The 15,549-nt window shown below is 25.1% G+C and overlaps 1 protein-coding gene across 2 annotated transcripts in view; it reads left to right on the top strand.

The window, feature by feature from the left end:
• Vps16A (vacuolar protein sorting 16) overlaps positions 1 to 15,549 on the top strand; it is a 46,559-nt gene that overhangs the window by 13,850 nt on the left and 17,160 nt on the right. For both annotated transcript variants that reach the window (XM_087165714.1, XM_087165713.1), the window contains 12 exons: positions 1,946 to 2,001; positions 2,536 to 2,622; positions 4,466 to 4,560; positions 5,973 to 6,049; positions 6,618 to 6,749; positions 8,338 to 8,465; positions 9,092 to 9,236; positions 9,970 to 10,104; positions 12,226 to 12,334; positions 12,425 to 12,522; positions 14,119 to 14,223; positions 15,271 to 15,348. In XM_087165714.1, coding sequence (XP_087021840.1) covers positions 1,946 to 2,001; positions 2,536 to 2,622; positions 4,466 to 4,560; positions 5,973 to 6,049; positions 6,618 to 6,749; positions 8,338 to 8,465; positions 9,092 to 9,236; positions 9,970 to 10,104; positions 12,226 to 12,334; positions 12,425 to 12,522; positions 14,119 to 14,223; positions 15,271 to 15,348 — 1,245 coding nt within the window. The remainder of the gene's footprint in view (positions 1 to 1,945; positions 2,002 to 2,535; positions 2,623 to 4,465; positions 4,561 to 5,972; positions 6,050 to 6,617; positions 6,750 to 8,337; positions 8,466 to 9,091; positions 9,237 to 9,969; positions 10,105 to 12,225; positions 12,335 to 12,424; positions 12,523 to 14,118; positions 14,224 to 15,270; positions 15,349 to 15,549) is intronic.

The following is a 15,549-nucleotide window of genomic DNA, read 5'->3' as shown; positions in this document are numbered from 1 at the left end:
CTGTATAACATCAAACTAGGAATTTTCCTTTTAACGTTTACTGCTTAGAAAAATGTGTAATGCATCTTTGCTTCTGCTGTTTATTAATCTCTTGCCGTATATTGGCACATATTTTACGAACCGCAGTAATGTCACCGTAATCATATCTTTGTTCTCCCATATAATCTAATAAGGTTTCCACAGATTGTAGAGCAGCAGAATGAGAAATTGTATTTTCTTCATTTACTACATCTTATGCATCAGTACTATAATCACTATTTGATTTAACAACACAGTTAGTAACGATTTCTTCATCTCTCAAATACTGGAAGCCAGGCTCACTTTCATCACTTTGAAATCAATCTTCTAAATTTTCTTCTTCAAGAATTTCAAAACATTCCATTTGAACAAATTAGGATGTAAAAAATTTTTCCATTTGACTGATGTTCGATTAAGTAAAGGATAATCTTGCAACTGATTCATTTTCAGAATTCCTAGATAAACAGCACGAGTAATCCAAAATTCATGGCTTTTTCATAGATAGATAAACCATCAATGTGATATATGAAAAATCATATGTAATCTCTTAAGCAAACTTGATCTAAAATTATCTATCTATTTAAGCATTACGGTAAGTTATAGTTTCTAGATTTCGAATAAAAATATCTAGTTTGATCTCTATATTTTTATGCAAACAGCATTTTCACTCAGTGCTTTTTATCGATGAAGCTATGGCTGTGCTATTCTCTAAAACAAGAAATAAATTAAAATAATAGAAAGAAAAAAAGTGGTCTCCCATTATATCAGAACTCCCATAATATGAATTATGAACCACTTGTAATTGTGTGAGATTTGGTGTAAGCACCAAAGTTTGAACGTTCCTTGATTAAATTATTATTTTAATCTCATTAGGAATATTTTATTTCTTAGGGAAAAAAATTGCTACATTTATTGAAAGAGTAACCAGTTGTTTCCTCTCCTCAATGATCTAAGAGAAAAGTAAAAAAACTATGTCCACTACTTGTAAAATTATTTAACACTTTTTTTTATTATAGTAAATTATATGTATCCTATCATAGGGTAAATGAAATTTACTAGAATATACAATAACTAATACAGAATTCATTATAACATTCACAAACTAAAAAACATTTGCAAACTAAGGAACTCTGTAAACATCTCTTAAAGAGCTTTTAGTTTCTAATTTAATTAAGTTAAACTTTAAAATGTTTTATTTCTAAAATGAATGATGTAGAGCAAGGAAAAAGGAGAATGGTAACATTTTACATTTTACTTCCCTTTTATATATATATATATATATTATTTTTATGAAAATATGTTTTCAAAAAATGAATTATTTCAAAAAAATAATAATTTGCTTTGTTTCTATTAGCCATTTTTTACCAATTATGTTAATTTACTTCAAGTTTTGTAGTTAATTAGCAGTTAAAATAATATTATAGTAGCTGAAAGATGGCTTAATTTTTTTAAGTGGATAAATATGTAAGCACGGTGATGGAAAATACAATTAATTAACATAAAAGATGTAGAAAGAAAATATAATACTATGAAATGTGTTTTGCTGAAGAAAAAATTAGTATTAGGTAACATAACTCTCGATTGAACTTTAATGTAATTTCTTGCTCAGGTGGATTAACAAAATTATATTTTTATCTAATGCTATTTACTTTAATTATCTATATCTTGCAAAGAAAGCTATTACATATTAAAAATATTTTTTTGAGTGAAAATTAAAAATTGTTTGTATTAAACATAATTTTATAAAATTTTTCATTGAATTCATTTACTGATTTTTAGAATTGAAGTAAAACATTATTATATTTTTATATTGCAAAAAAAGGAAGATATTCTAATTTTGTATTTAATATGATTAAAAATAAAATTTCTTAGAATTGTTGACCTTAAAGCTATAACTGTTTAATAACTTTTTTTCTGCAAATTTCAGAAAAAATATTGTGAGTTTGACACTCAAACAAAAGCTCGACCTCAACAGCTTGTTTGGTAATTATAACACTTTGTGTACATACAATTGTTTATTCCAATTTTTTAGTTTTTATTATAAATTTTTGATTTGCTGGAAAATCCAGAAGTAGAAAAAAGACTTACTATACTTAGAAAAAATTTCCTACCTCTAAACTTTTTCTACTGTTTACCTTAAAATATTTTTTTTGCCTAAATTTATAAACATGTTTATCTTCCAGAATTTTAAAATTTCAAAAGGTTTTTTTTTTTGAAGAGAAATCTTTTCTTCTGCACTTATTATTTTGATGCACACTTGTAAATAAAAAGGTTCCTAAAAAGTCTATCTTAAAATTTTAACAAAGTCTCACTATTTCTATATTTAAATTTTTTAATTGTTTTCGACATTTTTAATTGTTATTTATTGTCAATTTTTATTTAGCTAGAAATGTCTAGTTTTATACCTCTAAAAATCTTATTATAGTTTAAAAAATTGTTTTTACTGATTGTCTTTTAAATATTTTTAGTTATTTGAACCATGATCCGTGTTTGCGTGTCTTTTTAATTTTTATTTAGGTGTGGTACAGGTGCAGTTGTTGGAATTTGGCAAATTGAACTTGAAAATATTATGTTAGTCATTGGCCCAGATAAAGATTATATGAAGTATCCTTAACATAAATTATTATCATAATTATGTAATTTTCATGTAATAATCCATGCTAATTCATGTAAATACAGAGTTTAGCTTAATTTATGATAAATTTAATTCATGTTTTTGCTTAATATTAAGTAAAGCAATTCTGCATGCTTTAGAAAATACATGGTTGTAAAATGTTTGTTTACCTAAGTTTTGGTAGATACAGAAATTCAAAAATATCATAAATATAAAATATAGTAAGCATTAACTTGTTTAAAGGTATTGTGTTAGCTCCATATTTCTGTTTTCAAAGTATTGGTAGTATTAAAATTGCTACCTTTGTCCTCACCTTCTTTGCTTGAAGCCATGCATATTATCATTAGGCAATGCCTTTAATATTCTCAAAATTTCAGAAATAATAAATACTGGATCATGGTCTTCCTAAAATCCTTTATAACGGTTTTTAGATTATCTTAAGCAGTTTTGACATGCGAATATATCTGTGATCCACACTATGGAATTATTTTGCCCTATATATTATATAGCACACAAATGTTCTAATTGGCCACATATTTTTTACTCTTAAATGCCTGGATGAGTATGTAACTATTTAATTAGAATTGCCAACTTAACTGCCTTAAATTTTGATAAAAATCGCCAAGATATAGATTAAGAGAGTTAACGACACCAAAGGAGAGAAGAAAAAGATTATATTTTGACAGACCTTAATATTGCTGATTTGATTACATAAATAAGAGTTATACGAATATAGGTAGCTTATCCTTTTTCACCCTTATTCACTCATATTTTTGTTAAAAAAAGAAAAAGTTTATCACAATCACTGTGCATAAGAAAATAATTAGTATAAAAGTTAATTAGTTTGTTTTAAAGTAACACATTGAAAGACATGCACTTGCTGATATTACTTAATAACTTTGATTACATTATTTCTTTATTAATAATAATGCTCTGCGTTTGCTCCATAAGTGTTTATTAGCACTCAATACTTTCTTGTTAATAATGCCTAACACTTTTTGATAATAATATATAATACTTATGATTTATACTCAAAACTAATGTGTTAATGTAAATATATTTTTTAATGCAATTTTTAATTGAAATATCTCCATAATTGGTAATTTTGTATATTTTAATTAATACACAATCAAAAAAGTGTTGGTTTTGTAAAAATAATTTGGGAATGAACTCTATTTTTTAAAAATTTCTTGCAGGGTACATAAAAATTTAGATTTTTTGTACCCTGCTTTGATGTCTATAACTATTGTAACTAAAGAAACTGTTACTACAAATGAAAATGTTACAAATTATTTATAAAACAATTTTCAAAGAAGTGGTGATTTTACACAGTAAAATTATTTAATTTTCCAAATTTAGTTATGTAATTTGGTAATATTTGTTTACATTCAAGTTATAGCTTTTAGCGCAACTCAAAAATAATGTTAAGGGTAAATTTTAGTTTTATTTTAATTGAAAACTCAAGAGTCCCATTCTGATTGTGCCTGGTATAGATGAGAAATCTTTTAGACATATATTTTAATTTTAACTTAAGTTTTGAAGTTGAAACTAAAAGATGAATCTTTAATCTCAATTCAGAACCAGTATTTTTTCTTTTAAATTTTACTTCATTTTCTAGAAACTAGGTATCATTAACAGAAGTGTTCCAAAATATTATGATAATAGAAAACTATTAATACTTTGGAAGATCATTATCGAGGATTTCAGAAATAGATATGACTTGTTATTTTTTTAAAGCAATTTTTTAATTGTATGCAAAATTTTTACATACATGCAATTATTTTTTTATTCAGTTTAGTGAATTTTGTAAAGGAAGTTCCTTAATTATGGTAGTGACCTATTTTATACACCTATCCACTTAGTTCCTGAAATTGATGGCGTTCGAATAATTAGCAACAATACTCATGATCTTCTACAAAAAGTACCAGGTAAATTTATTTAGTTGGAAATCAAACATATGATTTAAAAGAAATTGCTTTTTTTAAAAGGTAAATATTTAAAATAATCCTGACTATCAATTAGTTTAGTCTGTTTTAATGGGTATATTTTTATAATAAAAAGCAGCTTATTTGTTGAGGACAGATTGTTCCCGACACATATTGGGCACAGGGGTGGATTAAGCATATGCGGGGCCCTAGGCCATTCAAATTTTTGGGGCCCTTAGATTAAATTTTTTTTCTTGTATGTTTTTTATTTATTCAAATATAAAAGTATTTATCTATCTTTTCATTTAAGAAAGCATATTTAAAATAAAAATAAATAATAATAAATTAAATTTTACTTCATTTTGTTAAATTAGAACTAAAAAAATTATCGTATTTTATTAATATATATTTGAAATTGAGTTTTTTTAAAAAAAAATCATTGTTTCTCTCAATTTTTTAAAATTTATTTTCAAAACAATTCTTTTATGGGGGCCCCTAATCATTGGGGGCACCAGGCCATGGCCTAGTCTGGCCTAATGGGTAATCCGCCCCTGATTGGGCACATAGCAATGCCCCTCAAAATGTAAGCTGATTCTTGATAAATTTAAACCTATCATTTCTAAAATTGATCCTAAAAAGATTCATCACATTTTGATAATGTTTTTGTCCTATCTTCATTTAGATTTAGATTTAAAACTTTTTATATGCCTGCTGTTAGGAAAATTTTAAAATGTAGGGCAATGCTTGCATAACAGACTGAATAGGTTGTATTGAGATTTTACTTCTATACATAAGTATATAAGTGAGAAAACATTTTAGACGTATTTCAGTGTAAAAAATGAATAAATAAAAATATATATGGCATATTTATCTTGTTCCTTTTTCTTTTTTTCTTCTTTTAAATTCGTTTGATTATATATAATCTTGCAGAAATTTAAAGTGTCAATCACTTGTAATTTTTGTAAATTATGAATTTTAAATCTTTTATTTTAATATCAGTTGTGTTTGAATATTGAAAATACATTTTAGCATTCATAATCTCTATTATTTCATATAGAAAAACATTTAAACTAAATAAACACAGAAAAAGACTAGTTCAAAATTTCTACTGTAATTTCTTTTGCTTTAAAGAATCCTAAATAATTAAGATTATTATTTTTTTTTTAAATTTCTTGGCTGAAAATTCAAATTAATAACAAAAACAAAGAGATATTTTTAAAAAATGCTATAAGATTTTAGAAATCATTTTTAATCTTGTATGATTATCTTTTAATGTTTATTTATTTATTTTTTTAGTTTTAATATTTAATTTGTTTATAAAATTATGTTTGTCATTTCTAAAGCATTGAAATGGTTGCTGTCATCCATAGATTCATATAAGCTACATTTGATTAATATTGACTTTTCTTTTTCAGATGCTGTTACTGATGTATTCAGAATAGGTTCTCTTTCACCTAGTGCTTTGTTGTTAGAAGCATCTAATGAATTTCGAGTATGATTTTATCTATGTTTTTTTTCTCAATCTTATGTATAATTCTTTTAAATTTAAGAATTTTGATAGTGAATGTTAGTATTTTTAAAGATATACAAAACTTTGTTATTCTGGGAGAAAAAATATTAACTTAACTATCATCATTTAATATATTTTTATAATACTTTTTCAAATTCTGGGGTTAAGTGGAGCTTTAAAATGTTGACTATTTTGAAAGTTTATTTGTATGTATGAAAATTTTTATGTACACTTCTTAGTTACTAGGTCTACTTCAAAAACATTTAGAATTTCATGCCAAAATTTAAACCAGCTTTCATTGTAATATTGTTAACACATTTCTTAATTTTTTTGAAGAATTTTTGTTTAAATTTTTATTACATTACGATTTTAATCCTTTTTTTAAAAAATATATATAATTGCAAATAACTGCTGTTTGCACGTAAGGTTACTTATTACAGCAAATAGTACGAAATATTTCCTATTTTTTTAATTTATATACATGAAATTAAACTATTAGTTCTACATTAGAAAATCATTGCAGTAAAATTTTATTTCCTGTGAATTATAGAGACGTAGTCATAAAGCTGATGAATATATTAGAATGATAAGAGAAAAGAATGAATTGGAAGAAGCAGTTGAATGCTGCTTAAAGGCAGCTGGACATGAATTTCTGCCATCCACTCAAAAGATGCTTCTGCGTGTGAGTTTTTAATTCTTTTTTACTCATTATTTTCTCATTATCTTTCTTTTATTCTTCCTTTTTTCCAATCAATTGTATGTGCAGTTATACAATGCTACCTCAATGTTGCATTTTTCAGTTTTGTATAAGCTCTAAAGATAAAGTTAAAATTTCGGCATAGAAATTACATTTGTTTATCGATTTTATATCAAAATACACTACTTTTCTTTAATAAAAAAAGTTTTTCTGTCCATCTATTTGTAAGTCGATGCTGCAATAAAATTCAATGATGCAATTAAATTCAATGATGCCATGATGTATAATAGTCGGATGATGCTATCACCGACTATCCAGGGTCCCAATAGTTTAAGCAGGAGAGTTTTGAAAGTTTGGGCCCCTTAAAGTTAATTTGACTTTTTGCAAATTTTGCTATACCTTGAGCGAATCAGAACATTTTTGCGCACAATTATAAAATTTTCTTATTCAAATCTAATTCCATGTACAAATCAATTTTTAATATTTATTTATTAATAATTGAAAATTTTTGAATTGTAAGATATGTTTGCATTATTTGAAAGAATATGACAAAATACGAAATTTTAACAAACTCGGTTGAGTAGTTTCTGAGTAATTAAATTGTAAAAAGTCATTTGTTTGAAATTTGATTTCTGGGCTCTATTAAACAGATTTCACTCAAATTTTGTATGTATTTTTTAAATTTACATTTCAAAATTTTTTCGACTTTTATTAAATGAATCGATAACAAATAATAAATAATTATAAATTTTTTTTTCCGCATTGTATTGTCTTTGGATAGGAAAATTTTCTAATTGTGGAGAAGAATGTTTTAATTCGCTAAAGACAGTTTTTGGGATATAGTGAATTACATAAAAAGTGAAATTAATATTAAGGGTATCCAGGGTATCATATATTAAGGGTATCATATTTTCCAGATTTCAGGTACCTCCCATTTTTTAATCATCAAGAATCCAAGTCAGTCTTGAAAAAAATACGTGTTCATTCAGAAGATATAAGTTTTTAAATATGGTTTTGTACCTTAAAATATAGTTTTCGCTAATTAGTTTATGAATGCCTGTTAAAGTCGCATTGTGTTCATATTAAATTAATAAATCATTTATTTTTTATGTAGTTTATTTGTTTGTTTTTTTTAATTGTCATCGTTTTAGCAAATGTTTTAACTTATCTGAAGCAAAGTTATAGTTTAACTTGTCTGAATCAATTAATAATTTAATTTACAGTGCGTTTTTTTTGTGGATGTTTGTTTATTTTGAATAATTTCTAAGATCTTTTCAGTGGCATTTTGTTTCCTTGGTATTGATACTTATCTTGTTAATAATATAGCTTTATTAAAAGAATCATAAATAAAATTAAAAAAACATTTCAAACTAATATCGTTTTATGTTGCTTTATTAGTATTAAATTTTTTCTCCATCATGATAATATGTTTCGATAAAGTTTTCATTTTGTTGTTTAGTATCTCTTATTAAATTTAAAAAAGTTATAAAAATGAAATAATTCATTAAATATTGTGAGGTTTAGAATAATTTTAAAATATTATGCAATTTTAAACTATGCATCTTTTTTTCAGGCTGCATCCTTTGGTAAAAACTTCATACCTGATATCAATCCAGAACCATTTGTTAAAATGTGTCAAACATTACGAGTTCTTAATGCTGTTCGAGTTAGTGTTATCGGGTTACCAATTACTTACACTCAGTATCCTTGTTTATTCTACAAATTTCATTGTTTTTTTCCCTATTTGTTTACCTAATTTTTTTCCCCATTTAGTATATTTTTAAATGTTACTAAAGTAATAAATGTTTATTATTATATAGTTAAAAATTGTTTAAGGCTTGTTAATTTATTTTTATTAAAGCTGTTCTTTGAAGCAATTGTCATCACATGAAATAATGTTTTGTAGTGCATAATATGCTGTACTCTCGAGTTATGCAGGATCTTTAATTTTAAAAAAGTTAAATAGTCAAAACGAAATCATAACAAATTTTATCTTATAATTTTTAAGTTTTCTTTTTTAATTGCAGTTATGTGATTCCAAAAATGTCCTTAATTATAGCAAAGAAGAAAAAAACATCAATACTATACAAATAAATGATTATATTTTTCAAAACTTCTTTAAAAATGAAATTTATTAGTTTAAAATTTTATTCTAATCATTTCACATTTATCAACTAGTTTTAAATACTTCTTTAATGTATAGACAGGGATGGATTTTTTAAAAGAATTCTTAAATTATTGTTAATAAAATAAGTTAAACATAATTTTTCTGAAAAGATATTTTTATGATGTGGGAAAGGATTATTTCTTGCCTTAATTTGAAATAGATTGCAGTTTTTGACAATCCCAGTTCTTCTTGATCGCCTGGTCCTGAGACGGCATTATTGTTATGCTATTTGTGTTTGCCAATATCTGAAAATACCAGACACTGATGGAGCTAGTCGTATACTTGACCATTGGGCTTGTTATAAAGTTAGTAATATCCTTGTTTGTTTTTTTCTTTTTATGAAAAACTTAAACAGAACTATTTGTTATGTCACTATCATTTATTATATAACTACTTTAAACACATAAAATAATTTTAATTTAAAAAAATTTCTAAAATATTTTTACTGAATTTTTTTTTACGAGATACTTATATTTTTTCTACTAGCAAAAACTTTAATATTTTTTAAATATAATTTTAATATGTCATTCATGACTGTTATACTCACCATGGTTGTTCCATAATTTTTATGAGTTTTGGCTACAGAAACACTTTTAATAACTAGCATGCAAATCTGATTTTTTTGCCATATTTTTAACAAAATGAAAATCCTATTTTTTTTCTCCATTTTTTAATTTTTTTAGTACATTTTTTTTAAACTATTGGTATGACATCCTATTTTTAATAACTATTTTGCAATGTGCGAGAAGCTTTTATTTTTTTTGTATAGATAACCTTATTGTTTGTTTAATAGTTTGATGCAATTTTTGTAATGATTGTATAGAATCTGAAACTGTTAATCTTTGTGCCATCAAAAAAATATAATTAAACTTAATTTAATGTTTTAATGCATTTAATTGAGTTTCAAATGTTGAATTTTGCTTTTTTTTAGTTTTATGTTATTAAAAGAAAAAGATAGAATTTATAAAAGAAAAAAATATTCTTTTGTATGGATGAGTTATTTATTTAATTGAGAAAAACTGTTTTCTGTTATTATAGGTGAAACGAACTAATTTAGATCCAGAATTAACAGCTATGGCTATTGCCGATAAATTAGGATCAACTCCTGGAATTTCATATGCTGAGATATCAAATAAAGCTATGGACTATGGGCATCCATCTCTAGCAGTGAAAGTAAATATTGGTTTCTGCTTTAGTTTTTTAATTGGAAATAAATACAATTATTTATTAATCTGGTGCCTTTTTATAACTACTTTTTATAACTCTTGATAAAAGAAAATGTGAAGTGCTTTTGATAAAATTAATCATGTTTTGTGATAATTTCTGAAAATATGAGCACATTATAATTAGTTACAAAACTAAAACCTTATATTAACTTTTAAAAAAATGTATTTTTACAAAATTATAAGTTTCTTTTCAGTCCTAGAAACATATTACATGGCTTCCATTGGCAATTAAAAAGGCAACTGAAACGACTATTTTAGAGAAAAGGCTTTTATGGTTACTATTTTTGTCTAAATATGGGCACAAACAACTATTTTGCGAAAAGTTACAAGGAATTTGCTAAATTTTTAACCATTAGCTATTAAAAAAAGAATAAATTGGTGATTTTTTATCACTTCAGTACAGAAAAAAATCGGTTCTTTTCTGGTGTTTTCATATGTTACGTCATGAGCAAGTAAGGGGAGTTTTTTCTCTACATTTGGCCAAAGGAATATTTTATACCATGAAGTAAGCTGCAGGCATGAGCTATCACGAAAAGCTTTAATGGTTTTTGCAGTGCTTTTTTCTAGGCAGTAGCTTATTAATGTAAAATTTCTATAATTACTAAATTACTTATTAGTTTGACATGATAAGAAAGTTTAGCTTAATTTGCCTAAGATTAATTTTTGTTTGCGTAAGTAGAATGGTTAGTTCATACAAGTGTTCTGATGTTCTGAGCCTATTGTTTTTATGAAGTAGCAAAGATTAAAGAATTGATATCAGCTGTTCCAACATGTAAGCCATTATCAAAATCCTTCTCAAGCAATCACTAGCTGATTGTGTGATGAAATACCAACTGGGAATGTCACAGATTCCATTTCCTTGCATCTTTTACATGCCTAATGTGGCACCTATTGGTCGAAAGTTTAACTAAAAGTTTAATTTGCTAAGATGAAATTATTAGTTTCCCAAGCGCAGTGCTGCAAACCATTAATTTTTATTGCGTTCCTTTTTTTAAAATTAATTTTCAAAACTCATCAGCCATTTTTAAGACACCTGGTTTTTTTATAAATTTTAAGGGTCTTAAAACATTGTTTGGTTTATTTTACATTGTTTAAGTTTAAACATTGTAGAAATATGATAGAGGAAGGAAACTATTTCGGCAACTATTTTATGCCTCTGGAAACTATTTTGGTTACTATTATTCATATCTGCAGCAACTATGTTTCATATCTGTATCAAATATGTTTGAAACATTGCATGCAACACATTTAAATGCTAAAGTGATGCAATAAGAGATGGCACCTGAAATATTTTTCTTGGTAACACTTATGTAATATTTACCTTATATTGAACTAATTAAAAGCAATGTTTAGTTTTTTTTTATCGTAGTTTTACTATTAAATTTATTAAAGAATAAATATCATCATATAAAAAAGGAATAGTAACTTAGTCTTTAAAGTACCAATTAAATAAAAGCCTTCACAATATATCAGAGATAATGGAAAGGCTCATACATGCAAGGGTAAAACAATGTTGTAACAATTATGTACCATTAATATTTGCACATAACTGCAACATAAGAGTTTCCAAGGGAACAAGGGAAGAGTTATAAGAGATCATAAGAAATATCATAATGTTCAGCAACAATAATTGTGTGATAAAAATGGAACAACAGAATTTGCATGATTAAGGAAATTATCAAGTTTAAACTCCTAAACAAGCAAATTATTTTTTATGCAACTATGCTATTGGAAAATAATAATTTTTTAGTTGTCTGTGAACCATTGCGTGCTGTGGTATTATTATCTTTTGAATTCATTATTTTTATTTTTGGGCTGAACTGACATAAACACATGCGTTATCTTGATATACATAAAATTGTTTAATAATAATAAAATGTATTGTGTTCTGTTGCAGTTATATACAGATATTCTAAATTTTGCTCAATTATATTTGTGGGTTCTTAATTCAAGAGCTTAAAAATGATTTTAAAATTTTTTCTTTAGGGTTAAAATAGACACTGACAGGATTGATATATATTATTTTAACGTTACATTTTGAGAATATATATTGATTATATTTCAACAGCTATTAGATTATGAAACAAGAGCATCTGAACAAGTTCCTCTTCTCATTAAACTTAAACAAGAGACACAAGCCATGGTGAAAGCTATTGATAGTGGTGACACTGATTTGAGTATGTCTATATAGTCTGTGTTAAACAATTGTAAAGCTAACTAGTATTTGTTATATTATGTAACTGTATTGAATTTTTTATTGATTTTAGTATATACTGTTATCCGCTACTTAAAAACAACACTGTCTAAAGGTGATTTTCATATGAAAATTCGACAATTTCCTGTAGCTCACAGTTTATATACAAAAGTAAGTCGTTTTTATTCACTATTTTTTACCTTTAGTAAACTTTATTTAAACTGAAAGGATCTTTTTAAAATGATATTAGTTTATATTATAAATAGCATATTATATGTTTAGTGATTCAAAATAAAAGAAGTGTTTAAAAATATTATAATTTTTTTTCTTATTAAATCTAGTGATTTCATTTTTTTTGTCACTAATGCAGATGAAATTTGGTGTAGTAAAGTTTAAGAATCTTTATTTATTTATGAAAAAACTGAAATAATGCAATAATAAAATGAATACTTGTTTTGTTATTTATTTTTATTTTTGTGAAAATTTACCCTCTTTTTCACATTGATAGAAAAATTCTCATGCATCTTTTATTTTATGTTATAAATGGTTTAAAAATGTGTTACAATGCTTCAGGTTAAATCATTCAACTTTGATACACTATAGGAATATTTTAAATTAAATGAATTACTTGCTCAAAATTTTATCAGAAACATTGTATACTATTCCCATTTTTCTGATCCTAATTGGCAACTTATAATTTTAGGTATAATAGATTGTTTAATTTTGATATTTTTAACTGCTCTACTTTTACAAATAGAATTTTATCTTTTCATTTGCATACTTCATATCAACATACTCTTGACTCGTTAAATTAAAAAAATATATATAAATGTACTTCTCTAAAAGTTATTTCAAAAATTTTGATGTATTATGATTTTATTATTATATTTGCATGATAAGTTATTTTCATTAATAGAATTATAACTTGTTATAAATTTACACATTTATTATAATAAGTCTTTTCATTAAAAAAAACAACTAATCTTTGATTAATTTTTGAAAATTTTGCGTAGATTTTTCTTCTCTTAAAATTAGGGGTCTCTTAATTTTTTATTCTAATAACCTGAATGATTCGTCCACTAAGTCACAACGGTGAAGGTTCTAGTTATAAAAGCGATATTTATGGGAAAGGGTTCATATTTCTTCGCAGCTTTAGAAATGAAAGAAAAATTACGAATCATTAATTTTTGTAGAATGAGAGACAATTTTTTTTTCTTGTTTTGGTTATTAACATCGCCCTTGAGCTATGATTATTCATCCTTAATGATGAGCCAAAGGCACTATTAGCACATCAGTACATGGAACATTTTGGATGACTTTTTTGTGAAAACGAAACAATGCGATTGAAAAATATGTTGTTCCTATTAAGTTTTAATTGATCTTATTTATCCAATCAAAGTGATGTTACCGCTGATAAGTTTAAAATAGTTTTGGAATGTTCTCTCAATTTTTTCTTTAAAAAAATTTTATGCCCTTATTTTTTTGTTTTAGTTTTTTTTCCGGTTTTTCTGGATGGTGATAAAATTTTTAAGATATTTTTGTTGTTACTAAATAATTGAATGGTAACTATGAGGTTTTGCTTTTTGTATGAAGTAAATATGTATATTAAATAATCTCAGGTTCAGGCCCGAGTACATCTATAAAACCTTCAATTTAAAGGCTTTGTAGAAGTTTTTTTTAAGAGATCAGATAAAAAAATTAAATTTTTTCCATTTGTATTTTGATTAAATGAACAAATGTTTTTAAACTTCAATAAATTCATTTTAGTTGTGCAAGGAGCAAGATATTACATTACTTCGAGAAAATTACTCACAAGAAAGTGATTTTAATTCAGAAGGCCACTGCTATGTGATGGAGAGTTTTCAAACTCAGGTACATACTCATTTTTTCATCTTAAATTTTTATACAACAGTTTTCAACCGATGACTATACTGTTTGAACAGTGGGCGTAAATATAAATAATTTTTTTATTTAAATTATTAGGCTGTTTGTTTAGTTATAATTATTATAGTACAATTTCTCATTATCTTGACATTCATTTTGGTAATATGTTTAGTCCATAATGAACATAATCTTACATCCGTCTGTGTAAAAAAGCTTGTGAATGCGCATAAAAAAATTACAATATTAAGTATGAGGTTTATTTTTTGTAATTAAAATTATTATTAAGGTTTATAAGAAGTAGTTCAGCCTTTTTTCATAAAAGGGTATTTTCTAATGTATTTTTCTTTACTGAACTCTAAGTTCTACCTATGATAAGTTAAGCTTTTTAGATGTGAAAAATATTTTTGTGTTGGATTATTTTTATAGAACTTCTAATAATAAAAAATAAATTTGGCAATCAAAAACACTTTAACTAATCCTATATAATTGGTAGAACCATAAATGTTTTCCCACCCCAATATTTCAAATAAATGTTGGTTTGACCTTTAAGAGAGTAAATGCTAAACAATTCTATTTATAAAATAAATAAGTGTTCGAAATATAAATCCTGATAGTTAAAAAACTTGATATATTAAGATTGAGCAATCTTCATTTCTATGAGAAACTGAATGTTAAAATATTCATTACAGCTGGCATATGAAGATTAATATTTATTATTATTATTATTATTATTACTTAACATATTTTTGCCAATATTGCTGATCATCATTTTTTCTGTATTGATTTAAAAAACAGAATCTATTTTTTTAATATTAAAATCTAGCAAATATTCTCATGATTAACATATATTTTAGATGTGTGAATTAAGGTGCCGTAATGAGCAACAATGGTAATAATTTAAAATAGTTATTTTAATGTTTTTATTGAAAAAAGAAAAGAACTGGGAGAAAATAAATGTAAGGTAGTGGGGACTCTAATTTCTAATTATACATAGCAAAATAAATTTTTTTTATTTAATACAATTTTATTTTGTAGAGAATTGAAAGGGAGACAAGTTGTTTGTTGGAAGCTGTTAACTCATACAAGAAAGCTAAAAATGATTTCGCAGCCCAGGTATTTATTGATAAAGCAAATTCAAGAATTTTTGTGGTTGTGTATTATTTTTGTGTAAAAACTAAGCTAATAGAAACATCTCAAATTTAGCTTCTTTTTTGTGTTAATCTTTGTATGCTTTTTATACTAGTTATAGAGCAGTAATGAAGAATACGGTTTTGAGGCGTCTCAGGGCGAGAATTTATTAGTTAAAACTCGTGA

The sequence above is a fragment of the Parasteatoda tepidariorum genome, chromosome 6 (assembly GCF_982258835.1).
Source record: "Parasteatoda tepidariorum strain Cologne lab strain chromosome 6, Ptep-v5.0, whole genome shotgun sequence".
Classification (NCBI taxonomy): Eukaryota; Metazoa; Arthropoda; class Arachnida; order Araneae; family Theridiidae; genus Parasteatoda; species Parasteatoda tepidariorum.
Note: the sequence above shows the minus strand (reverse complement) of the source record. Positions and strands in the feature narration are given on the sequence as shown.